This window comes from Ambystoma mexicanum, chromosome 5q (assembly GCF_040938575.1).
Source record: "Ambystoma mexicanum isolate Mex_15411 chromosome 5q, UKY_AmexF1_1, whole genome shotgun sequence".
In the NCBI taxonomy this organism is placed as follows: domain Eukaryota; kingdom Metazoa; phylum Chordata; class Amphibia; order Caudata; family Ambystomatidae; genus Ambystoma; species Ambystoma mexicanum.
The window spans coordinates 810,072,584-810,099,729 of NC_090933.1; the positions used below are offsets into that span (position 1 = coordinate 810,072,584).

The window sequence follows — 27,146 nt, forward strand, 5'->3', positions numbered from 1 at the left end:
TTTCGCCTACCAATATTTAAAATACATGATTCGAAAGTACACCAAATTGTTATAATTTAGTTATAATGTACTTATATTGTATGGCCTGCCAACACGTGTTTTGCACAACTCAGCTTTTTCAATGCTTTGAGTTATTGGTCTATACAGCTCAATAAGTCTTTGTTATTAAAGCATGAAGTACATTACAACATTTTTCAATGATTCTTCTTAAATCGCAAAAAGAATTTGATGTCCAATACAACATTTTATATTCCTGATAGAACAGTTGCTCGTCCCAAGCGCATGCTTGTTCCCAACCTACCAAAAACACACGTCATCTATAAGAAACATAGCCTCTAATTTGGGTCCTTCCAATTAAATTAATTTGAATTGATGTTTAATTTTCATTTCCTCCGCGTGTTCGTAAAAGTTTTATCAGTATCTCCTGTTAAAATATTAGAATGATTAAATGATATATTAACCCTGCTAATTTGTGGCAGGTTAATTGTTAGTGAGAAAGTTAAATAAATGTATACTTACAAATTATTTTGGGATTTTCTGCACTGCGTTTGGCCCTCCGGCAGACGTTCTGGTATCCCATTGTGTCCTTGTTCCTCGCTCCTATTGCCGTCCGGCGACTCGACTTGCCGATCCCTCCTCACTCCTGCAGAGCCTGTAGAGACAACAGTGGCTTCTTTGGTGTCCCCATCATGTGTCCCGCTGGCCCTGGACTGCATTTCATACCTTTCTGAGCTCCAGCTCGTGATGTCGTTGGTCTGGTCACCTGGACTGCATCCTGCACATCTGCAACTGCTCGAAGGTGGACTTTTGCAGATATTTCCAGTGGACCTGTTGGTCTTGGTGCAACCTTCAGACGCGGGGCGTCTGTGTGCTTATTTTGTCCCTTCTTGTGAACATTTCTTGCTCATTACTTTATCTGAGCCACTCAAACATCTGCCACTTCTCTTGGGCTCCTGATTGTGACTGTGCCTGTGTCCTTCAGTTGCATCATCATTTCTATTATTGCACCATTACATGAATTAATGAAAAGTGCCTTGGCGTAAGGCACTATAGAAGCTAATAAAGAAACAAACAAACAATCATAGATGATGACACTCTTCATACAACATCTCTGAGCACCTGGAATAACTAGTCGACATACCCACATGCTCCTTTCCATTTCACTGGAATCCACCTTCTGCACATTTATTGCAGTGTCATCTTCTGAACATCAGAAATAGGTTTTTGTTTGTGGCACTGAACTACATGTCTGAGAATGGATCTGCACCTAGATTCTAGAGTGTGGTAAAGTAGACGGGAGCAGGCATGGACAACAAAGGAAAATTCAGTGTAATGAACTGAGAGCGGGAAAGAAAGGAAAATCCCACAGTATCTGCACACTGGGATATCAAACAGGCTTATTGAAGTCAATAGTTTAAGTAAGGGGCTTAATGACAGTCGGAAGCAGGCTCCGACCATTTGGTGCCGTGGATTCAGATGTGGTAGACATAGCTGCCTAAGCTCCCTACCTGGAAGGGCGACTGTTGCCTGAGATAAGGAAGCTTTGGATTCCTGACCCAGGGGAAGTGAAGGAACCTTCTCTGCACCCCTGAGAAAAGGGGAAGAGGAAGCTGGTCATATTGCAGAAGCTGTAGCTGTAGCTTTTGCACTTGAAGGTTGGTATGGAAGGCTCCAAGAGAGATGGCGCCTCTAGTGAATCTCGAGTTAAGAAGTGGAAAAACTGGGGGAAAGAAAGCCAGGAGAATCCCAAGGCTTGTGAAAGTGAAACCTGTTAAGAGAGGCACTAGGGGAGTTCGGATGTTTTTGGAAGTGAAACCTAGTGGGAGTAATGCCAGGAGAAATGAGAGCCTGGTGAAGGACAAAACCTGGTGAAAATGACATAAGGGGAATCCAGAGACTGGTGAGGTTAAAGGTTGACGAAAAGGATGCTGGCAAGATTCTGAAACTGGAAGCAGTAAGACCTGGTGAGTAAAATGCCAGGAGAAATCAGAGACTGGTTCAAGAAGAAAGAAAAGGATGTCAGACCTCTTACAATTGGGTGAGTAGAAGGATGGCGTTAGAGACAACAGTGCAACCTTGAGAGAAGGAAACACCTAGTGGGTAAGGAACCAGGAAGCTGTGGAGAAGTCTGACAGCATAGAACACCATACCCTTGGCACTCTGAGTAGTCCCAAAGGGAGACCAAGGGTATCCATTTTATTGGATGGTGTTGTTATCTTAAGGAAAGACGTTATAGCAACAGGTTGCTAATCTTTCTGTTGGCTGCAATTTCGGTACTTTGCATTCCTTAGAGCAGGGTTTACCTTGGAGCTAACAGGAATACTCAAGATTAGATTTTGGGAGAATTGTGGGTGGCTATCTTGTTAGAACATTTATTTATATACCATAAGATGTCCCTGGAGGGACACGGAGGGATTAAGACTAGGTTTTGAATATGTTTTTGATTTAGATACCACATTTGAACACGGGAATATCACAAGCCCCTCACTTTCCATTAGCTCACCCTGACACTGTTAAGTTCAGAATGTCCTTTTTTTAGTGTTTCTCCTGGTCCCTTATTGACATATGTCTAACCCTCAACCTGAACCACTTAAACATTAAAATAAAGAAGTGTTAAACCACATTCCTTGGTGTGAGGTGTATCATTATCTAGATAGACCCTTGATATTTGGGAAACCTGAGGAACCTCTACAATCCAGTCTGGGTACACCACTCCCATTCCAACTTGTAGTCTCTTGAACCCTGTTTATTTCTTCTCTCCATATCCTTGTAAATGCGATGTTAATATTATATCCTTCTAATGGTAATCATATTATTGCCTCCTATTACCGAATCGCCCTGTCATAAAGTGCTTTATTGTTTTGCAGGTGTTTTGTATGATATGAACCCAATGCATACATATACACACCCATACAATATGAAATATAATGCATGTACCTGGATAGCTTTAGATTAACTGTTGTTTGTCTATTTTTCTTTTTTACAGATTCATCTGATTCACTGGAACCAAAAGTATAATAGTTTTACTGAATCTCTGAAGCATCCGGATGGCATTGCCATTATTGCCATTTTTATGAAGGTAAACCAAGAGGAACATCTTGTTTTAAGTCATCAGCGTTCCTTCGCTCACCCCGAGACCCACCTGACAAGGTCTTCCTTTCTGCTTGCATTCTCCCCTGAGGGAACTCCCCCTACATGATTGAACTGAGCTTTGCTACACTTTTCCATAAAGTCCTGTGAATATGTGATTTTGTTTTCTGTCGATTATCGCTGAGTAGTCCTTTTTATCTTTGTTTGCTGTCCTTCCCATTGAGGGATGCTTTCTCCTAAATACTGGACAGGGTTCAACACATCCTTTCTCATGACTTGTGTTTCTGCTCTGGTGTGCCCAAAAAGCATCCTTTTTTTGGAAGGACCTCAGTTGACTATTAAAACAAAGAACTGAATGTGGTCCCTACTGCCTGCCAAAACACGCTCAAGGTGGCCATGATGATCCCAACAAGCAGACAAGACACCACTCAGGGAGCCACTACCAACTACCAACATACTAAGACAGCCAGGCTGTGAGGGAAGGCTCTTCTTTTCTACAGATCAAGACAAAGAAAGGAATGCCGGTTCATCTCTATCCTAGCAGGAGAACCCACTGGAGCTGGTGATTTGCAATGTGCCTCTAGTGCATTGGTTTGTTAGCCTGATGACAGGTCATCACTATTCTCTGTGGTTTAAGCTTCTTTCAGGGATTTCAGTGGTTTTGTGGTTGTTTTTAAACCCCAAAGTATTGACAATGTATCATAAATGGTTTCTGTAATCTTGGTTGGGCATGAAATGCAAAGCAAAATTTGGCCAATTTCTCTCTATATTTTCTTTTGAATATTTAAAGGACAGTCATTTCCTCTGTTTTGGGGCTAATATGAGGGAATGCATTCCCTGGAAAGATACCTTTCTAAACAAATCTTTCTTTCTTTCTTGTGGCTTTCAAAATTCTGTCTAACATTTGTTTGTCCTTGAAGAGCATTGCATAGCAAGACTCCCGTTTGCTCTCTAGGAAATGTCTTGGACATTATAAGTCTAACTCTACTGTGTTTCTCAAGCATGGGCGGGGAGGGTCATGTGCAATATACAGCACAGTAGACTTGAAATCCACCCACTGAGGAACTCCCTTAAGGCACTGTCCCTCGTGCCTTTCAGCATCCCCAAGATTTGCAGTTGTGTGGCCCTCGTTTTGTCTTCTATGTCTTTCATTTCATTTTTGATCATTGTGGATATCAGTTGTTTTATTTAAAGGTTATTCAAGCTCAAGTCACTTCCGCCCTCTCTCACTCCAACTGCAGCTTATGCGCACCCTTACCTAACTTGATATTCAAAGCTGCAGAGATCATATCAATGTGTTGAACATCACTCATCATCTTCACCCTGAACGTCGAGGAGCTCTGCAATGTTGGACATTGCAACCAGGATTGTAGCACATTCAGTTACACACCCCTGCTGAAGTGTCCAGAAAATATCAGTAGCACCTCATATTTGTGCTGTTTTCTCAATATAGTTTTCCATCGTGCTCCTCCTCGTGATTGCACGGCAGCTCACGAATGGATGGCACATCACTGTAGCCTGTTAAAGTTAAGTTTGCTTTTACATTTGGAACCGCATTCTAATATCTCGCTGGGCCTTCATCTTTAATGCCTCTCTTCCTGCTCCACACCACACCTTCATTCCTGTATTTCCCTTTAGCTCCTCTCCTGGATCTCAATGTTTCCTATACATTGACAAATAATGTGTTCTGTTTAACACAAAAAATCTCACATTCATGTGCCTCCATCTTCTGGGCTCCTGCCCATGTGGCTTATGCTATTCTCCCTTCCTCTGTTGCTAGTTGGGCATCCAATGTTCCTTCCTGTGCTCAGCTGACAGGGCCTATCACCGACCTCATGTTTCCCACCAGCTTACCGGGGCTGCTCTTCTGCTTTAGGGTCTAATCCTATTTATGGTAGCCTCCCACTAAATGCAGTGTGCCTCCAAGGCACTCTTGAGTGATGTCGCTGCCTGGTAAGTTTGCCTACATCATCGACTCTCCATGTTGGATCTATGCTTCCCTTGGGGTCTTCACTGGTGAAATATTTTCACTTCCTGCTTTCCTATTGTGGAATCTTGCTATGCAGCATAATTTTCAGTAGGGCACTTGTCACTGCTGGGGGGAAAGTGCAGTTGAAGGCACCATTTGTCATTCAGGTTCAGATAGGACAGATGTGCTTGGATCAGTTACACTCATTATTATAAGTGGCAGAACAGGGAAGGATTAAGAATAAATGAAAAGCATTAGTAAAAGATCAGCAGCACCAGTGTCTTCATTGTTGGTCACGTTCCTTGCAAGGACGGATACCTATATCTTCCATCATGCTGACTCTGTTCGTTGGGTCGGCTTCCCTGTTTTACACTCTGGGTGTTTTGTTATATGCCTTCTCTACAAGGGGTTCAGTCTTTCAAGGTACTTAGCTTGGTAAGGTCAGTCAGGGGTGGCTTTGGTTTACTTAAACCAGCATCATTAAAATTGAGCTATAACGCAGGTGCCTCTTTAGATGTGACTGCAATCTTTGGTGGTTTTCTTATCACTGTGATTCAGGCGGGGGGGGGGGCAATAATGCCAGTACTCGTGCTGACAGTTTCCAACGCACAGAGTTCAGTTGTTTGCAAAAAGGGAACTTCCTTAGGTAAATCTTTTAGGATGATTGTGATCTGGGTGGTTTGGGCGGGTGTGACCATATTCTAGAAATGCTGTGGGTATCTGAGGCAATACGTTCATTAGAAGAGACCGTTATTATTCAAATGCATTTGCGAAGCAGCTGCAATTCATGACCTTCAGAACTTCAAAACAGATATCCCCCACTAGCTAGCAATCAGCAAGTACACTTCAAGACGAGAGTGTCAATACATGATGACAGTTGTTCAGTGATTGATAATGTATGTTTTCAAAAGACTTACCTCAGATTAGCAAACTGGTGCGTGTGGCAGCCAATCAGGTTGCTCAAAACCTGTGTTTATCCAAGCAGGGTACTGATCTAGCTGTATACTACTAGCACTTACCCTCCTCCCAGACTAACCAGATTACCCACCTGCCCAGAGCTGTCCTGCTGCCCTCACCCTGTTGCCCCCAACCTGTGAACACCTCAATCTCCCATACCTGCTCAATTGCTGCCTCACCACCTTCCCATTTCCCTCAAATTGGCAAGCAGAGCTCACAATGAAAATGGAAGAGATGCTTTGAATGGAGCCCTGCCTTCTATTATTTCCATGGCAGCCTCTCCCCAATAACAGGTCACATATTTGCCATGGCCTATTATTTTAGACAAATAAATTGCTCTCAGCATCCCTCTTAGTTCACCCAAGGTGTTAATAGCAATAATCCCACGCTCATGGGGCTGTACCAGGTGATACCAACCCAGGGACCCTCATTGTAGGTCCTTGCTACACATGGAACTATTAACTCAGCCACTGGGCCACTGCCACCAGGTAAAGCCGATGAAACACACGATTATCACTTAAATATAGAACTGAACTCCCGATTTGAACTGCAAATATATTTGGTATGCAATGGGACAATGGTATGTGGAACTCTCACTTTTATCAGGTGTTGAATTTGCTTGATTCTTAAATGTCAAAAATGAATGATGCATGGCAACCATGTTTACATTTTTTGTGAATATAATCGTCTTTTCATTTAGTTTTTTTGTAATGATTTATAATAGAAGAATTGATCACGGGGGAAATATTCACTGTTACTAAGCCTCTTGGCATATGCAACTCATTACTTTCATTTGTGCATTGCAGATTGGAAAGGCAAAACCACAAATGAAATTAGTACTGGAAGCTATGGATTGTGTTAAAACCAAGGTAAGCTTTAATTTTGATGTCATATTAAAAAATAGAAGTGTCTTCATTGTTTGAATCTTTAGGCATTCTGAACAATTTCTCTAAAGACATCTTCTTTTCAATGTCCTAATTAAAAAAATATAGATTGCGATTTAGATTCAGGCCTTCATTATGACATTGGTGTATTTGACCCTCGAATTACAACATGCAGTAGCTACCATTAACCCAGGCAGCATGCTGAGGATCTGCACAATATTATGACATCACTGCCTTTCTGAGAGTAATGCATGTCCAGTTCCTGAAATACTGCATGCATTATTTCAGCTAATCTGTGTGTGATGTCTCACAAATCTTTCAAAATCAACGTGCTTCCCTGTTTGGGCGGCGGTAGTGAATCAGGTGCAGTAGTGAAGCAGTCTGCTACTGGACCATGGACATAAGGCACAGTGAGGTCAGTGCATTACATGGGAAAGGATGTCAAAAGGTGGGCATTTAAGACGCCCATTTTATCACACTCGTTAAGCTCGCACACCCATGGAATTGGTTTAATGAAAGGTTTGACCTCTCCCTTGCAAAAGAAAGTGATCTTTTTTGACAACTTCAATTTTCTTTATTCTCTAACATACATGATGAATTTTGTGATTTGTGCAAAAAGGTTACTTTAGTACCAATAGACAACTGCCAGCATGACCATAGCCGACCTGGTACCCTACGAACACATTACCAAACACACTACATAATGTGTGGCTTCTCTATGGCTATTGATAGAAATGGTTTCCCTTCCAGACATGTCGCCAGAGATTAACAGAGATTTCACATGTGCAACTCCCAGCCAAAAGTACCAGCATGTGACTCACAATGGTAAAAGTACATGCCTGACTAGATCTCCATACCACAAAAGGAATATTGGCTATTGGAGAACGAGTAGAAACATTTTCACCTGCAGTAAGAGGTTGACGTAACCGATAGGGGCATAGAAAGTGGGACCAGGAATGTAGCTGCACGTATTTATTGAAGCCTTTTCACTGACAGGTTAAAAATAAAAACAGATTAGACTAAGAGAGAGTTCCAATTATAAATAAAACAGTGAAGACTCTTGTAGGAGGTGCAGGATAAGATAACCTTCCGCTCAGGAAATGTGGGCGCAAGAGGGGGCCATTCCCTTCCAGACATGTCGCCAGAGATTAACAGAGATTTCACATGTGCAACTCCCAGCCAAAAGTACCAGCATGTGACTCACAATGGTAAAAGTACATGCCTGACTAGATCTCCATGCCACAAAAGGAATATTGGCTATTGGAGAACGAGTAGAAACATTTTCACCTGCAGTAAGAGGTTGACGTAACCGATAGGGGCATAGAAAGTGGGACCAGGAATGTAGCTGCCCGTATTTATTGAAGCCTTTTCACTGACAGGTTAAAAATAAAAACAGATTAGACTAAGAGAGAGTTCCAATTATAAATGAAACAGTGAAGACTCTTGTAGGAGGTGCAGGATAAGATAACCTTCCGCTCAGGAAATGTGGGCGCAAGAGGGGGCCATACAGTAGGCAATAGAGAAGTGAGCAGCCAGACCTTGGGGCATGGCAACTGCTCCCACACCAGCACCAGCTCAGATTCAAGCTCAGACCCAAGCAAAGCTGCCTTAACTTGGGGCAAATAAGCACCTGAACTGTGTAGATACAAGCCTAGCTATGATTTGTTGTGTGCTGTTAAACAGGTTCCAAGGCTTCTCTGAAAGGGAAATCGTTGGCAGCTATTTCCCTTGCCCACCTTACAACCTCCCCCACACTCTACCTCCTTGTCTCACCTTGATCCCAACTTATACAACCTTTACCTATCCTTCTTTCTGCCAACCCATCCTGTGCACCAAATGACCCCTTTGTCCTTCAGACTATCAAAGAACTTGCACGTGTAACCTCCACCACCCTGCCCCTATTCAACTGCTCTTTCTGCTACAGAAAAAGCCACTGTCACTGCTCACATTCACAGGTCTGGCTATCTCCTGCCCTCCCAATGCACTTCTCTTCACCCTTTACAGTACTTCCTTGGGTAAACTCATTTCCTCTTTTGGCTTTACCGTCACCTCTTTGCTGGCTGTACCCAAATATTTGCTTTTCCTGTCTTTAGTCCTTCAATATCTGAACGCGTGACAGACTGCCTAACTGTCGTCTGCCACTGGGTAGCTGAATGCTGCCTCATGCTCAGCCCCTATAAGAGAGAACTCATCTTCCTTCCTGCCTCCACACCAACCCACACACCATTTTTCTATCTACAGTCTTCTGAGTTCCTTTCCCCCTCATCCATGGCTCACAATCTTGTGATTCACTTTTATAGAAATCTGAGACTCTTTCTGTTTCTCACAGCCACTTCTGATGCAGTCAGGCACAACCTCCTTAACATTAGTAAAATATGCCGGCACCTGACCCACTACTCTCACGAAACTTGAATCTCCACTCGTGTGCTCAGCAAGTTTGAATATTGCACATTCCTACTCGTGGGTCTACCCCTTTCCTCTTTCGGCCCTCAAGATATCAACGTTTCCACATGAGCACTTTTCATTTTATCCAGATCTTCCCCATGCTCTACCAACAGTCATCAAGCTAGATAGCACTCCGGGAAAATCACTCTTTTAAAATTCTTACTCTGTTGTTCCGTTGCCACTTACCTGCCCTCCCATTGCTTCACTTCACTGGAATGCTCTCCCGCTGGAACTCTTCCAATCAAGACTCAGACTTCACCTAATGTCTGAGGGCCCATGTCTGTGGTATATGTTCCAAAATATCCCTGCATCTCCCTGACTCAGCTATTCAATGCTGCGCAACGTATTGTAAAGGCAGTCTCTGCAGGTAATGACTCTGCCCTCTGTTGATGGTTACTAAGTATGTCATTTCTTGTCAATATGACATCCAGCTGATCGAACAATGATAAGTACAAATAGAATGCAAAGGACAAGGAACAAGAGAAGAATGGGGAAATGCAAGACAGTTGTAATGGAAACGTACACTCATAAAGAGCATAGATCGTTTCCATTCCACAGCATAGTTTACGTTCCACTAAGACTTTGCCACCATTGATTTTAATCACTGACACAGGAAGAATTCATAGCTTCGAACCCAGTAGAGTTGCTGTTGTCTTTCACTGGAGTTGTCAAAGCCAGTGTGAGGGTTTTTGGCAAATCCACTGATTGCAAGGCTGTGGTAAAGCAGCCCCACCAATGCCCGCTAGGTGCTGCCTAGGTGTCTGCCTTGTCGTGCCACCTCTCCTTCGCTCAAATACTTGTATTTGTATTTATTTGTTTATATAGCGCTTTCATCCAAAGTGCTTAACATTATAACAACAGAATACATAGAACATTATAACAGTAGAATTAATAAACAATCATGAATCGAACCAATAAAACAGTAGGTAGAGCAATTAATCTGTGGGGGAATAAGAAAGGGGTGAGGAAGGGAAGGAGGAGGGAAGCGGAAGGGGTATAAGGCCGAAAAGGAGGGAGCAAAAGAGGGAAAAGCGAGGGTACTGAGGATCATAGGGAAGATTCAAGGGAAGGGGAGAGAATGAGAGGTGGGGAAGGATTCATGGAGGGGAATGGAGAAGGAGAGATTTCAGGGAAGTGCGGAAGGAGGAAAAGGTAGCTATAGAGCGGATTGAGAGAGGTAAGGAGTTCCAGTGCAGGGGGGCTGGGAGCTGAAAGATAAATGAAAAATATTTCTTGTGGATTTGTAATGAGGAGCATATCGTTTTGGAGTATGTTTGCCTACTCCTTGTCAAACTAAAGCACAGTTTGTTGATGTAATCACAATCCCATTTATCCATACCTAAACACTGTCTAATTGAACTATCTTGTTTTGAAGGGAAAGAAAGCTCATTTCACGGAGTATGATCCGACGGGTCTGTTCCCTTCCTCTCTGGATTACTGGACCTACCAAGGTTCCTTCACCACTCCTCCGTGTGAAGAATGTGTGACCTGGATCCTGCTAAGGGAACCCATCAATGTCAGCTCTGAGCAGGTAAAGTTTTTCTTGCTGCCTGAAATGCCATCATTTTTGATCATTTTATTGAATGCCTCCTTTGCATATCATGATAGGATAATTCTGCAGAGCTGTGAGGCTCGAGAAATGTGTGTTCTGTGGTTTTTATGCTTGAGAATCAACTACCAGAGGTCAGAGAAGAAGGCCAGTTTTGCTGTCATGACAAATATTCTTGTTTCCCTTGCTTTGGACAAGACTGATCGCCAATAATCTGAGGTTGAATGGTTTTTAACTTCAACCTCCTTCTGCGTGCGTTACACCTAAAAAGCCCCCCTTTCTCACCCACAATTTTATTCTGTACGCCCACTGCTGTTCTTGAAATGCCACACACCACAGAAAATACAACATGGCTATCTGCACCGTTCCCATTCAAGGGCCACGTCTATCAAATTATCTCCTGCAAGTCACCAGGAATAGTCATGACCACCTTGTCCCGATATAGTCCGGAATGCAGCCCTCCTCACCCTGATGGCTTGGTCTGACCACCCAATACTTTACACCCAACTTTTTTTACCGACACTAAGTGATTACCTGGGTGGCGGACGCTTAAATAAATAGTGTAATTGGTGCTAAAACTGGCAAGTCAGTACTTGTTATGTTATCGATTCATATAAAGTGCATGTGTACCATAGGCATCATGGTGCTGTGGGATACACCAGGATGGGGACCTGCTCAGAATAAGTGAGTTTTCAGAAGTCGACGGAACCCAAAGTGATCTTCCATGGCTGCAAGGGGAAAGGGAAGACAATTCCAAAGCTTAGTGTCTACAATTGGAGAAGTAGCGACCACCCATCCAAGCAAGCCAGAACCGGGGAATGACAAGGAGACCAGCATCCAGTGAGCAAAGGGAGCTGCCCGACACATAAGGTTGAAACTTCTCCTGCAGATACTCTGCTCCCAGGCCATAATAGGCCTGGTGGATGATACAAAGGACTTTAAATATAACCCGTTCTTGAACTGGCAATCAATGTAGTGAGCGAAGTATAGCAGAGGTGTGCAAGCCATACGTTTTGTCTGTAGCAATACGGGCTGCAAGGTTTTGCAGTAACTGTAAGCAATGAAGAGTATAGAGCATTTAAGCCGGAAACAGAATATTACAGTCATCTAGACGGCTCATAATAAGAGAGGAGACCACAAGGAGACAAAGGTGAGTAAGAAGGAAAGGGCAAAATCTTTCGAAGGACACTTATTTGAAAAAAAGCCAGTTTTACAGATAGAGCTAACCTGGGCTGCAGCAGACAGACTCGAAAAACGGAACCTGAGTGGTTTCACCTGAGAGACAGATGAAGGACAGGGACCAAGTTCCAGGGGCCAACAGACAGGATACCAGAGCGAAGAAGGGACTGGGAGACCAGACTGACGATTTGAAGAGGGACCCACCACCGACACCTCTGTCTTGTCTCCATTCAACCTAAGCCAGTTGCTACACATCCAACTCCCCACCGCTGCCAGGAAGCTCCCAAGCTGAGACGCTCTGTCCGGCTGAAACAAGTCAAGCCGGACGATGATTTGTGTGTCATCAGTATAGGAGTAGCAACGGAAGACATGCTAGTGGATGAGCAGCAAGAAATACTGGATGTAAATGTTGAATAGAGAAGAAGACAGGGTGGATCCCTGAGGAACACCAAGGGAAAGCATGCTAGATTGCGGGAAGAATGAGGAAAGAGCCTCATGTAGTCACTACATGCCACACCAGAGCAATACTCACAATTTATCAGTCTAGCAAATATGCCTCCCCAATGACAGTCTACACATCTCTCACTCCATCCCGAGATCCTTTTTAACCGCAGCATTTCTAATGGGCCTCATTACAAGTGTGCAGTGAGGTGAAAAGTGGCATTAATTCCGTAACTGCTGGTTTTGTTTGCGGAAATGAAATTATGACCACTTTTACCGCTTCACTGAATTCTGAGTTTGGAAGTTGTGGGGAGGATTCACTTCCAGCAGAATGCTGGGATGAGTGGGGGTAAATCCACCATATTACTTAAAAAGAATTGTTAGAATTACCACTCACAATAGTGCTGCCAAAATCCTCAGGGAGTCATGTGGACTCCAAAAATGGGAATTTACATCGTCCTGCACCAGTCATAATCCTGTGGTAAATCCAAGTGACTGAGCGGTATAATGGTAACCGTTTTTGACGATAATTCTCCAGAAGAGACCTTAAGCATAACAGCTTGAGAAGGATGTTAGAAAGATGAAGAAAGGCCTCTATAATTTCTAAACATATTTGGCTGTGTTGGTTAAAGATTGTTCACCATAAGAATCCCAACTTGTACACTATCCAGAAAGTATCATAAACATTTAAATTGTGGGGCAAGGGCTACACTAAGCGGCATTGAACTATAAAGGACTGAAGTATATCAGAAAGTATGCAGCTCTTGCACATTGCACTATAATTGCAGTTTGACTATGTTCCATGTATTAATACTGTGATTGTTGCTACTATGCATCAATTAAAAATCATAATTCCCAGGTTTGGCAGTTGTAGCCTTGTGTTACTTATGTTTTGGCTATTCCTTAAAGTTCAGTACCAACAATGAAAGTATCTCAATAATAGGTGTGACATGGTCAGCTCTCTGGCCTTGTTAAGAGTGGAAAGGAGGGGTCCAACAGTCCAAGACCACCAGCGACTAACCAAAAGGCTTACCAACCCCAAATCTCAATGTACTTACCACAGGGATGCCAAGGATTGGCCCCCTAATATGTACTGGAGCCCTTGGACTCCCTTGCCGCCATCAACCCATGGCAGTCCCGTGCAGAGAGAGCAAGTGGTGCTTTGCCCCTTCTTATGGATTTACTGTCACACATACATGCCCAACAAGATTGGTCAGGGAGAGCTAACCAGTCCCAAGCAAAAGGAGGGAAATTTAAACAGGGAACAGGAAATGTGGGTTACCCTGGTGCGGCTGGCTGTTTCGTGAAGGAGGACCAAGCGACCTGCAGGAGGAGGGAAGAAGCGGTTGAATGTGGAGGTTATAGTTTGTAAAAGTGAGACATTGGATTAGTGAGTGTAATTGTATTGCAGAATGGGTGAGCATATCTGTTTTGCAAATTAATTTCGATTAAAAGCATGCAAAGGGTATCTGTATAGTGAGTGGCACTCGATGATATGTTAGCTGACCTACCAGGGGCAGCAGTGTCTTCCAGCATAGACCTGAAAGAGGGGTATCACCAGGTGCCACTGCATAATGAATCAGGGTCCACACTACCTTCTCCTCCCATATTGGACTGTTCCAGTACAAAAGATTCATCTTCAGCATCTCACACCAAAGATTTCCATCATACCATCAGGGGGGTGCTTGCAGGGTTGAAAAGGGTCATCGACATCATTGGTGGCTTGCTGATCTACGCAAAGACTGAAACCGAGCACCAACACATACTGACAGCCATATTTCACTGTCTAAGAGACAAAGGCCTCACGCTTTATAGAGAAAAGTGCTACTTCCTCTAGTCCCAAGTACAGTTCTCCCTTTTTGTATTCCAAGGGGAAGGGATCACACCTACAGAAGGTAGCAACCATACAGATATTCCGGCCACCAACAAACCCTTTGAACAATACAAGGTAGCATTTTTTTATTCGAAGAGATCTGCCGAGGTCTGGGTTAACGTGAGCCTTGTGGGCCTAGAGGGAGTGCTGGTGTAAACAGGAGGTTATGGTGTGAACACACCGGTGGCGTATGGGAGCAAGACTTTTTCACCCACAAAGAAGCGCTATTCGCAGATTGAGAGGGAAGCGCTGGCGGGCTTATGGGGGTACAATCATTTTCACATGTATAAATTTGTACACCCCATTACAGTGGTGATAGACCATGCACCATTACCATAAGCCACTACTGCTGATCCTGAACAGGTCAGCACAGAGACTTACGCTAACACTGGAGTGGTGGATGCTGCAGCTTGAAGATTATGGAGTGACACTCCTGGTCCAACCAGCAGTTAGCAACCTTGCGGATTACCTCTTGAACCCCCTGATTGCCCAGGGACCCGACCTACAAGTTGAAACACAGGAAGTGGAGGCACTGATCCGCATGGTATCCCAAATGGATGTTCGGAAATCCATGATGCTAGCACTGATCTTTGAAGCAACCCACCGGCATAATGGGATAAAGCAGGTAATCGATCAACCCAATGGTGGCCAGTGGAAATCATTTCCTGGTGAGCAGGCTTGAGACACGACTGACACCAAAGCCTTCATGTGGGGGGTCTGTGGAGAGTGAGAGTGGAGCAGTTAGTATGGGCAGAGGATGTCCTGCTGTAAGGATCCTGAATCTTGGTGCCACCGGCATTGATACCAAAGGTGCTGGAAATAGCACCCACGTGACACCAGGGGGCCACAAAAACCAAGGCAAGACTGAGGGAGAAAGTCTGGTTCCTGGACCTAAAGAAGCAGGTGGAGGGGTTGCTGGAAAGCTCCATCAATTGAAACACCTTCAAGGGCGTTGGCACTTTGTCAGGTGGTGGGTGTGGACTTTGGCAAGATCCAACATGACAAGCACTTCTTGGTGTTGCTGGAGGAGTTTGCTCACTTTCCGGAGGTACAGTTCATCCCTTCCACAGCGGCCAAATGCATCTTCCCATTACTACAGGACAGGTTTTCAGGGAACAGACTGCCAGATACGGTACGGTCAGACTACGGAGTACCATTTCAGGGGCAACCGTTTCAAGAGTTTTTGAAGGCACAAAGAATTAGACACATGCAGATCACACCCTGCTGGCCAAGGGTGAATGGAGACATGGAATTCTTCAAGTGAACCCTCAAGAAGGTGTTTTGCATTGCGCTAGTTGAGGGTGCTGTCATGATGCCTACCCCCAGGCATCTGGACCAAGCCCATCAGCCCCGGGAGCAGGCATCTAGACATTTAGTAAAACCTCAGCAGCCCCGGCTAGGGGCTATCTGGGTTCAGTCCTGGCGCCTTAGGCACCAGGCTCATAGTAGGAATCAGTCCTAGCGCCTAAGGCGCCAGGCTCATAGCCATTACTTACCTCAGGCAGACCATGCTGCAAATGACTCCAATCCAACATGAAGCCTGAAAGGGACTATTTTTCTACAGGGACTATTTTTTACTTGGGTGTTGTTCTCCGGACTTCTTACCTGGGACTACTTTTGGGAATCTACAAGTGGCTAAATCCATCTCTCCACTTGCAGGAGAATATTTCCACGGGTTAAGCAGACAAGATTAGGAGGGCAGATCCAGTCAGTCATCCCTGCACTACGCATCACGTGGGTGGAGACCACAGCTGTCCGGGTCCGACCGATGCCCCTGTGGGAGCCAGGCGAGCGTAACAGAACGCAAAGCCTATCTACAAATCCCCACCCGGGGGTTATGGAAACCTCAGAAACCAACCAACTAGCCCTATTGTTGGGGGAATTTAGGGAAGAAGTGCACTACGCGCGCCAAGAGACTAATGCCCTCAGGAGAGAACTGATTGTGTCAAAGGAGCACACTGATGATCTTGCTAGACAATTACTGCAAAACCAAGCTGGGCAAACACCATTACCTGGACTCGGGGGGAATCCAACTCCTGTTTCATCGAGCAATCCTGTGCAAGTGGTTCTACCAGGGAGCATTCCTTTAGCTCCACCCGAACGTTTTTCTGGGGACCCAAAAAAGTTCGCCGTGTTTATGAACCAATGCCGCTTGCACTTTTTATGCAGACCTAGAGCTTTTCCGAACGACCAAACCAAAGTAGCCTTTGTACTATCATATCTTAGTGGCAGCGCAGCGGATTGGTCAATTCCATTAGTTAACTAGGATGACCCTCTTCTTCGGGATTTTCAAGGTTTTCAATTGAGCATGGAAAGACTATTTGCCAGACATTCACAGGGACAGGCCCTGGATAGCAAACTTTTATCATTACGACAAGCTAACCAGGATCTACTAACCTATATTGCCACTTTCAATAGGTTAGTGGTGGAAACTGGAGGGCCAGAGGTAAAACGAATTACATTATTTCATCGTGGACTTCGGGGTGAACTCAAAGACGTTTTGGCCCAAGTTGTGAACCCACCTCAGGATTGCGCAGAATATAAAGACTTAGTGGTCCAGTTAGACCACCGACTTCAGAATAGAAAGGCTGATTGAGCTAAGTTCGAGAATCGGGTATTGGTTAAACCCAATGTTACCCTCAAAGGAACAGATGTATCAGAAACGATGCAGATCGGGGGGGGGTCAAGGGACCCTTAACTCAAAAGGAAAGAGAAAGAAGATGGCAGATGCAATTGTGTCTGTACTGTGGGGCCTCAGGACATTTTCTACGGGATTGCCCTATAAAAACATCTAAAAAAGTAGTCGGAGTTGCTGATAAAAATCAAACAGAGCCAGATTCGGGAAACGAACACGCCCGACAAGCGTAGAGGTCCGCTTGCCGAGCTTGAAGAAGGATACTCAGACCTCGCACTTCATCATACCAATGGTCCTTATAGATCCAAGGCAGCCATCACGTAAGCACGCAGTGAGGGCATTCATTGATAGCAGGGCCATAGGAAACTATGTGGGCCACGAGTTGGCTTCTAGGATGAATCTATCTCTCTGCAAAAAGACCACTTCGGATGTCATCACCACAGTCGATGGAACTGAAATTGCCTCTGGGCCTGTAACTCATTCCACCGCAGAGATGACACTATTGGGTAAGGATGGGCAACGAGAGACTATTGTGTTTGATTTAATCAAAGCCCTGCAGTTCCAAATAATACTGGGGATACCTTGGTTGGAAACACATAATCCTTGTATTGATTGGCAAGAGAAGAGAATAACGTTCCCGGATTGTGCACATACTTGTTACCCAAAAAAACCCTTGAACCAAGGCCTGGCCACAGTCGCTACTCTAGTCGTGCAGTTACCTCGGGAATATCAAGAATTCCAGGATGTTTTCCAAAAGGAACAGGCAAACACCCTACCACCTCACAGATCATACGATTGTCAAATCGATCTCATACCCGGTGCACAACCTCCATGTACAAGGATCTACGCCCTTACGGAACCCGAAAACCTTCACCTACGACAATACTTGGACCAATACCTTGCTAATGGCTTAATTCGTCCATCCAAGTCCCCTGCATCTTCAGCTTTGTTCTTCGTGCCTAAAAAGGAAGGTGACCTCAGAACATGCGCAGACTACCGCGCATTAAATCAGATCACGGTTAAGAACCGATACCCATTGCCTCTGATCCCCGAATTACAAGACCAAGTAAAGGACGCTTGCATCTACACTAAATTAGATCTCAGAGGGGCATATCATCTGGTACTTGTAAAGAAAGGTGACAAATGGAAGACTGTTTTTCTCACTAAGTAAGGGTTATTCCAATACCAGGTGATGCCCTTCGGGTTGTGCAATGCACCAGCAGCCTTCCAGTATTTTATGAACAATGTCCTTCGTGAACTCGTTGACGTCTGTGTTGTTGTATACATAGACGATATTCTAGTGTACTCCTCTTCAGAATCAGACCATGTGAAGCACGTTTGTGCAGTCTTTGAGAAACTACGCCAGCAAAAGTTATATGCAAAATTGGAAAAATGTGTTTTTCATGCTACGGAAGTTGAATTCCTTGGATTTATCCAGACTCCAAAAGGAGTCCGAATGGACTCTCGAAAGGTGGACGCAATCCTCAAGTGGCCATCACCCAGTTCAGTTAAAGGGGTACAAAGCATGCTCGGATTTGCTAATTTCTACCGCAGATTCATTCCGGATTTCTCACATGTTGTACACCCTATCACAGCACTTTTGCGAAAAAACGAATGCTTCTTGTGGACCGAAGAAGCTGAAAAGGCCTTCCAAGAGCTGAAAGCGAAATTCACGTCTGCACCTGTCTTAAAGCATCCACGCCCCGAACTTCCATACATAGTTGAAACTGATGCTTCCAGTTTAGCCATGGGAGCTGTCCTGTCCCAGAAGGATCCTGAAACCGGTCAACTTCACCTAGTAGCATTTTGGTCCAGAAAGTTCTCGCAACCCAAGTTAAACTATGCGGTTACTGATAAAGAATTATTAGCCATCAAATCCGCCTTCAAGGCTTGGCGGCATTATCTTCTCAGTGCCAGGCATACCATTACGGTAATCACTGATCACCGGAACTTGCAGTATTTAAAAACAGCCAAGGCCCAATCGTCGCGTCAACTTCAATGGGCATTGTTCTTTGCCGAGTTCGATTTCGTGATCATTTATCGACCAGGTTGTAAAAATGGCAAGGCAGATGCCTTATCCCGAATAGGGATGGGAGAAGCATATGCGAACCCGGAACCGGTGCCTATAATTTCAGAACAAAGAATTCTTGGCATAACCACTCTACATACACTAGAGGATATTAAAGTAAAGATCCAACACTCTTCGATCCAACAGCCCTGCAGGACTGGGTGGAGAAAGCCCCGGACTACTCAGTCATCAATGACCTACCTTATTATCAAGGGCGACTATTTCTACCACACAAGGAACCACAGAACTAGTCATCTCCAATTATCATGACACCCTGATGGAAGGACACCCAGGTATCGCAAAAACTGAAGCTAAAATTAAGAGACAATTCTGGTGGCCCACCTGGCGAAAAGACGTAAAGTCATTTGCAATGTCTTCTGGCATTTGCGCCCAAAACAAAAGTCAGAAGAAAAAAACAGCTGGCCTCTTACAACCTTTGGATATTCCACCTACACCATGGCACACATTATCGTTAAACTTTATTACAGATCTACCTCCATGTAATGTATTTAACACCATTCTAGTTATTGTGGATGTTTTTTTCTAAGATGGCCCACTTTATTCCTATAAAGGGATTACCTTCTGCTTCAATTCTGGCCAAGGAGTTCCTCGAAAACATTGTTTGAATACACAGATTTCCTTCCCTATTGGTCTCTGACCGAGGTAGTCAATTCATTTCACATTTTTGGAAGAAATGTTGTCAACTGGCGCAAATCGGCGTGAGGTTATCAACCAGTCACCATCCCCAGACCGATAGTCAGACGGAGAGGACCAACCAGACCCTTGAACAGTACCTATGTTGCATGCTACACCAGACCGAAAGTAATTGGAAAGATATTTAATGGATTTCCGAGTATGCATACAATAACTCTGTACATTCAGGAACCGGACAAAGCCCCTTTTATTCCATATATGGACATCACCCTCGAACCTCAGAACTAGATTTGCCTCAGCATTTAGAAATGCCTGCAGTTAGTCATTTGCATTCTACTATTACACATGCCTTTAAAGAGGCAACAGAACATTTAAAACAAGCAAAAGAGAAATATAAGAAAAAGGCTGATCAACATAGAAGTAAAACTCCACAATACCAGATTGGGGATCAAGTTTGGCTGGCTACAAAACACATACCTCTGAAGGGAACTCAGACTTTTAACCCTAGATATTTGGGACCTTACACTATTAAGGCCATTATCAACCCGGTAGCCGTCAAATTGGAATTACCCTCCAATATGCGCTTTCATCCTGTCTTTCATGTTTCACTTTTAAAACCGGTTCAACCAGGAACAAGATTAACCAAACCACCCGACCCCATCTTGATAGATGGAGAACCTGAATTTGAGGTAAAAAATATCCTGGATGGACTCCAAGATGGTTAAATCAAAACTTTTTTATTTAATCGATTGGAAGGGCTACCGACCACAAGAAAGGTCATGGCAACCTAGTGACCACGTCCATGCACCTCGGTTGGGGAAAAGATTCCATCAGAACTTCCCAGACAAACCAGGGCCCAGGGGAAGAACAACTTTAGGAGTGCTGTCATGATGCCTACCCCCAGGCATCCAGACCAAGCCCATCAGCCCCGGGAGCAGGCATCTAGACATTTAGTAAAACCTCAGCAGCCCCGGCTAGGGGCTATCTGGGTTCAGTCCTGGCGCCTTAGGTGCCAGGCTCATAGTAGGAATCAGTCCTGGCGCCTAAGGCGCCAGGCTCATAGTCATTACTTACCTCAGGCAGACCATGCTGCAAATGACTCCAATCCAACATGAAGCCTGAAAGGCACTATTTTTCTACAGGGACTATTTTTTACTCGGGTGTGGTTCTAGGGACTTCTTACCTCGGACTACTTTTGAGGCTATTTAAACCACACCCGACCAGCAACACACGCTTCGCGTTATTCTGCATCCAGCAGCATAACACTCACCGTGCCTGCAACCTGCATCCAGTCTTCTGCCACGCCCGCGTCGAATCTGGAGCTCCTAAAACAAAGAGGAAAGAAAGGGACAAGGTTAGAAAACAAACTTATTTCTATTCCACACCTGATTCTGGATCCATCTTGTCTCCGGACCTGTAAAGAACATCACTTCTGCACGCGCCGCACCTCCAGCTGCAGCGCCGCGCCATACTCACCAGTCTTCACAGCATCCTTCGGGTCGGCGCTGCCTCCATCATTTCTTCACCGAACTTCGGCACCTAAGAGACAAAAGAAAACCACAAGGTGAGCCGAGGGAACCAACAAATATAATTCTTACCACCATAGACTTACCTGATTTACCACCGGAAGCATGCTTTTGTGACTCTCCATATTTTCACATGCCGCATCTGTAAAGAGAGACAAAATAACACGTTTTCCTCGTGCAACATTTACCGGACAGCGCCGGGTGACACTTACCTGAGCGCCACCAGCTGCCACAAGAGCATCTTTTCACAAACCAGCTGCAAGACAAAAAAGGAAGGGGGGAACAAGAGTGAACATAGGACATATTGATCTCTATGAACGTAATACTTACTGGTCCTCACCAGGAACCTCAGAGTCAATACTTTCCGGAACTCTCCCGAGCCTTCAAACCAGTGAAGTAACTTGAATCGATGCACCCCTGCAATTCCACACAGGATGGAGAGCTCATCTTTCAAGAATATAAGGTGAGATTGCTGTGAGGGCATTTCGGAGGTGATTAGTTGGGGAGGACTGTGGGGGTGCCATCACTTGAATCCACAAGTCCATCTCTCCACTTGCAGGAGAATATTTCCACGGGTTAAGTTTTGTGGAGCAAGCTCTGTTTACCATTTTAGAGAAACCCAAAGGTACATTGACATCCCAGAGAGTCTCAGCCTATAAAGTAATGATTTTGAACCCAGCGATTAAAATCTACAGATGTAAAATAGTGAATACTGCCATGTTTATAGCTGAGCTATTAGCAGAAGGCAATAAGGTGCATGACTCTGCTAATTATGTAGAATTCTTTGATGGTATACCCCGTGTGAAAGAAAATGCTTTGCCAGGATGGGAATGGTCTGTTTCAGCATTTACATATTGGCTATGTCGATATGCTGCAGTTGTGGAGTGGATATAGGTATCTGGTAGTGGTAGTGTGTCCCTTCTCTAGGTGGATAGAGGCAGGTCCATGTACAGACGCTGACGCCACCTGCACAGCAAATATTTTAGCGTGTGAAGTCTTTCCGAGATTGGGTGTATGTGACGTGCTGAGATCCGACAATGGGTCACATTTTGTTAATGAGGTGTTTGAACAGATAGGGCTTCTATTGAATTTTAAGCACATGTTTTCTACTGCTTATGACCCACAAGCAAACAGGGTATGTGAGAGACTCAACGGCCTCCTTAAGAAAAATATTTCCACGATTAAATTGACATTGAAGAAGGTATGGATATATTGCCTACCCTTAGCTTTATATGCCCCTCGGAATCAGCCTTGTTTGGACCATCACCTCACCCCTCATGAGCTAGTGACAGAGAAGCAGATGAGAACACCTCCTACACCTCTGGCTAGAAGTAGAGGTGATGCCCAGAGTGTATCTGAAATGTTAGGTTATGAACTGAAAGAATATTTGACATGTATGACCTCTAGCATCTCTCTCATTCAGATAAACTCAGGCGTCAAGGGGGTCGTTCTCAAAACACAGATGAAGACAATTCAGCAATTGGATTACTCAAACTTTTAGCACCACCTAAATTGTTTGTTGGCAATCTCGTGCTTATAAACAACTTCACTAGGAAGTGGTACAAGCAAAGTTTCCATGGTCCGTTTTGCATTGAAAATATAACCCTCTCAGCAGTGAAAGTCTAAGGCAGGCGAGCTTGGCTTCACTTAAGCGATGTGAAAGCATATAAGACCCTACCAACCACAATTGCCGGTCCAGAAGCAAGACAAGAAGAAGAATTTCAGCATTGTGAGCAGACTCGATCGATGTCCAAGAAGAAGGACGATAAAATGACCAGCTGTTAATGTAGATTTTGCATTTGGACTGTGATATGAATGGAAACTCCTTATAGATAGTTTACCAGGAGTGCAAACCCTTGCTGAGTATCACAGGTATCCTTTGAAAAATGAACTTTAGAATCACATTGATTAATCAAAGTTATGCCTAAACGTCAGTTCTTGATCAGAAATTGGAAACGAGATCACTATCCAGATTCATTCCTTGGTGCATACCTGTTCTAATTGGACAACTCCATGGTTTTGACTGATAGTGATGTGCATAGGCTTGTGCTTGCTGTTTTTGTATTCGTCCTTCAAGCTTATCCTGCTCTTGTCAGAAGAGACATTGATATTCACACTTTGCTACAGGATCCTAAAAATGGCTTCTATTCGCTATAATAGAACAGATGCTGCAATTGCAAGAGTAAAATAATTTTCTTATGATTATAGTAGAAATGAGAGATGCAGAAGCTGGCGTGGTTCTAGAAAAAGAACAACAAGTACCAGGATGTCACAAAAGGTGGATCAGTGTTTTGGTGCATGATATATGCCTGCATGATTACACCCTTTTTCTTTCTATCCCTGTTCGTTTTCAGTCTCTATTATACTAGTACTTTCACTGAGGTAGAGGGCACTATGATATGATATGATATGGCATTTCTAATGTGTCTATACACAAGTGTTTTAAGGTGCGATGAGGCAAGGAAGGGGGAAACAGAGGGAGGACAGAGACAATGATCTTACTAGGCCAAGTGACATGAAGATCGCACACGTGCAGGGGAGGGGGTGGGCAAAAGTGCCAGGGCAAAGGGGAGAGGGCAGTGCTGTACATGGGATCAAAACAATAACAAGAAGTGCAGCCAGCAGGTGGCAGGTGCAAGGGTAGGTGCAGACAGCAGGTTTCCAAAAGTGCAGGTAGGGGGACTGTAGGGTTACAGATACAGACCCAAGTGCAACGGTTGGCGGGAGGCAGTGCAGGTGTGTTACTGGGCAGGTAGGGATCTGGGCCCGAAATCAGAGGGTATCCAGGTGACCAGTGCAGTATCAGACAGGAAATCAGCAGAGGAGAGGAAGAGAGAAGGCAGAAGCAAAGGCATAAGCAAAGAGGAGGTGCTTCCGGAACTGGAGACGGTTCTCCTCGAGTTTCAGAAAGGCAGGGAGGCTGTTCCAGAGGGAGTCCCCAGCCGAAGAAAGAAATCTACTACTAACTTGTTGCTTGGAGAAGCGACTGACCATGAGGGAGTTGGAGGTGGAGGAGCGAAGAGCTCAAGTAGGAAGGTATTTACAAAGAGAGAGTTGGAGGTATTGAGGATCCAGGCCCCAGAAGACTTTGTGGACAGAGGGTTTTGAACTTAATCCTTGCAGCCACTGGGAGCGAATGCAGAGATTTCAGTGCTGGAGAGATACGATCCCTGGGCTTTGAGGCCAAGGACAAGTCTTGCAGTACTGTTCTGGATGAATTGTAGAGGGCTGAGAGTAGAAGCAGGCAGATTTTGAAAGAGGCTGTTTCAGTAGTCCAGCCTGGAGAGAACGAGAGATGTGAGACAGTAAGTTTCTGGGGGAAGGAGAGGATAGGAAGAATACCTCTGAGGAGGTGCAGTCGGTAGTTTTACTTCTTAGAGACGTCAGAGATGTGAGGAGAAAAGGAGAGTGTGGAGTTGAAGATGACTCTGAGGTTCTTAGCCTCACAGGTGGGAGCAGGAAGAGGGCCAAGCGAGGCCGGCCAGAGAGTGACAGGAAAGGAGGGTGCAGGTGTGCCGATGAGGAGAGTCTTGTCTTACTGGCATCAAGGCAGATATTGTTGGCGGCACACCACTCCTTGACAGCAGACAGATAGTCAGAGATGAGAGAAGTAAAAGAGGCTGAAAACGAGCTGAGTGTCATCTGCATAGCACTGAAAGTTGGAGCAGAGAGTGGCAATGCGGTGGGCAAGATTTGCCACATATTGGTTAAACAGCCAGGGAGATAGGTTAGACCCTGGGGAACACCACAGGTAGAGAGTGAGATAGAGGAATGGAAGGACCAAAGTTGGACCTGGGAGGGCTGATCAGAGAGGAACATGGTCAGCCAGGCCAGGGCCTGATCGGTGATACCCAGGTCATCACAGAGATGATTGAGTAGGATGGCATGGTTGACCATGTCAAAGGCAGAAGAGAAATCGAGTAAGATGAGGACAGAGGGGAGATTAAAATCAAGGTTAGAGAGCAGGTCTTCAGGAGAGAGGTTTTAGTCCTTCTGGCTGCTATGAAGCCAGACTGATGGTCATGGAGACAACCAACATATTCAGTGTGAAGATTAAACTGGAAGATGGCCAGCTTTTCCAGGAGTTTGCCCAGGAAAGGAGTGATGGAGATCGAGTGATAGATAGCTGGGCAGGAGGGGTCGGCTGAGGGTTTCTTGAGAAGAAGGTGCACAATAGAGTGCTTCAGGAATTAAGGGAAGGCTCCAGTGGTGAAGGAGTGGTTGAAGAAGTCAACCAGGGCAGGAGCAAGGGTGATGGTTTTAGAAGAACAGGGAAGAACCTGTTTTGAAATAACTTTATAGATCAGACTTGTCTACAAACCTTGTCAGGGGAGAACAGAAGAAAGGAAGAGAAATGGGGAGGAGAGGTGGCCACAGGGGGACCAGAGGTAGAGGAGAGAGTAGAGGGAGGAGGAGGAGAAGACGAGAGGGTGGACAGGATGTCCTTGGTTTTAGAGATGAAATGAAAAGCCAGGGCCGTTTAGAGGGACTCGGAGGGGACAGGAGAGGTAGAGACTGCATAAGGATTGGCAAGCTCCTTGCAGATTTTAAAGAGTTCGGCTGAGTTGTTAGATGCTGCAGAGACACAGGCTTGGAGGTGGGCTCTCTTCTTAGTGTGGACTTAGAGCTGGTATTTCCTTTGGAGCAGGCCAGTATGTCAGAGGGTGTGCAGGAAGCTAGCCATTTCCTCTCCGCCACCCTGCACTTGCATTTAAGGGTGACAAGGTCAGAGTCATACCAGGAGTTGCACTTGGCTTTGGGCTTCAAGCGGATCCTCAAGACAGGGGCAAGAACATGAAGAGCATCAGAGATAGAAGAGTGGCGCATGGAAAGGGCTGTGTCAAGATGTGAGTCAGCCAGAGGAGGGGGAGAGAAAATGTTGGCAAAAGCCTGAACTGACACACGCTTCCTGGGTCAGATCACCAAGAAGGTAGGTGACAGTGCTGGAGTTGGCTTGGCCTGAGGGGGTAGAGAGGGAGAGATGGGAGGAAAGGACAAAGTGATCACTCCAGGAGAGAGATGTGGTGGGGGGCATAGAGAGTGGGAGGTCTGAGGAGATCAGAACATCCAGAGTGTGCCCTGCAGAGTGAGCCAGGCAAGAGGGGAGAATAGAAAGAGAGACAGAGTTGCAGAGGTTGCGAAAGAGTCCAGAGGAGGGACAGAAAGCATCCAGGAGGATGTTAAAGTCTCCAAGATGGATTAGTTGAGTGGTCGTGGAAAGGAGGGAGTAGGAGAGGTCTGCCCACTCAGAGAGGAAGGAGGTGATCTGGCCAGGCTGCTGATAGATAGTAGCCATGGTATGAGAGTGGCCAGGAGAGAGGGAGAGTCTGCAGACAAGGCATTTGAAAGAGGATAGGCCTGCATAGGAATGACAGAGGCAGGAATCCACTCCAGGAAGATCAAGGCTACACTCCCTCCAGAATGATTGGATCTGGGCGCAGAGAGGATCTTGTAGCCATCAGGGAGGAGAGTGTCAAAGCTTGTGACAGAGCTGGCCGTGAACCATGTCTCGGTGAGACCGAGGATATCGAGATCAAGTTCTTCCAGGAGGTGACAGATGTCAGAGGAGTGTTTGACAGCTGAGCGAGAGTTGAGAGTGGCTAAAGTGGTAAAGTTGGCGCAATTAGCGCCTGGGTCGTAATGACCCCCAATGCCAGATGTCTTCTTCCTCTTGCTGCATGCATGACCAGAGGACAATTCCAGGGACATTGGGCCACTCTGCGGTGGAGATCGAAATGGTCGTTTCCATTCCAGGATGACAATATCAAGACTACACAAATGGAAAAGGAACCTGGATGGAAGAGTAAAATGCTTACGTATTCTGCAACAGGACAGGAAGAAGTAGTCATTGCAGAGATGAAGAGACTGAACTGGCC

At 45.1% G+C, this 27,146-nt stretch overlaps 1 protein-coding gene across 1 annotated transcript in view; it reads left to right on the top strand.

Moving 5' to 3' along the window:
* CA3 (carbonic anhydrase 3) overlaps nucleotides 1-27,146 on the top strand; it is a 146,147-nt gene that overhangs the window by 98,039 nt on the left and 20,962 nt on the right. Inside the window, exons 4-6 of the mRNA XM_069621293.1 lie at nucleotides 2,987-3,079; nucleotides 6,823-6,885; nucleotides 10,721-10,876. Coding sequence (XP_069477394.1) covers nucleotides 2,987-3,079; nucleotides 6,823-6,885; nucleotides 10,721-10,876 — 312 coding nt within the window. The remainder of the gene's footprint in view (nucleotides 1-2,986; nucleotides 3,080-6,822; nucleotides 6,886-10,720; nucleotides 10,877-27,146) is intronic.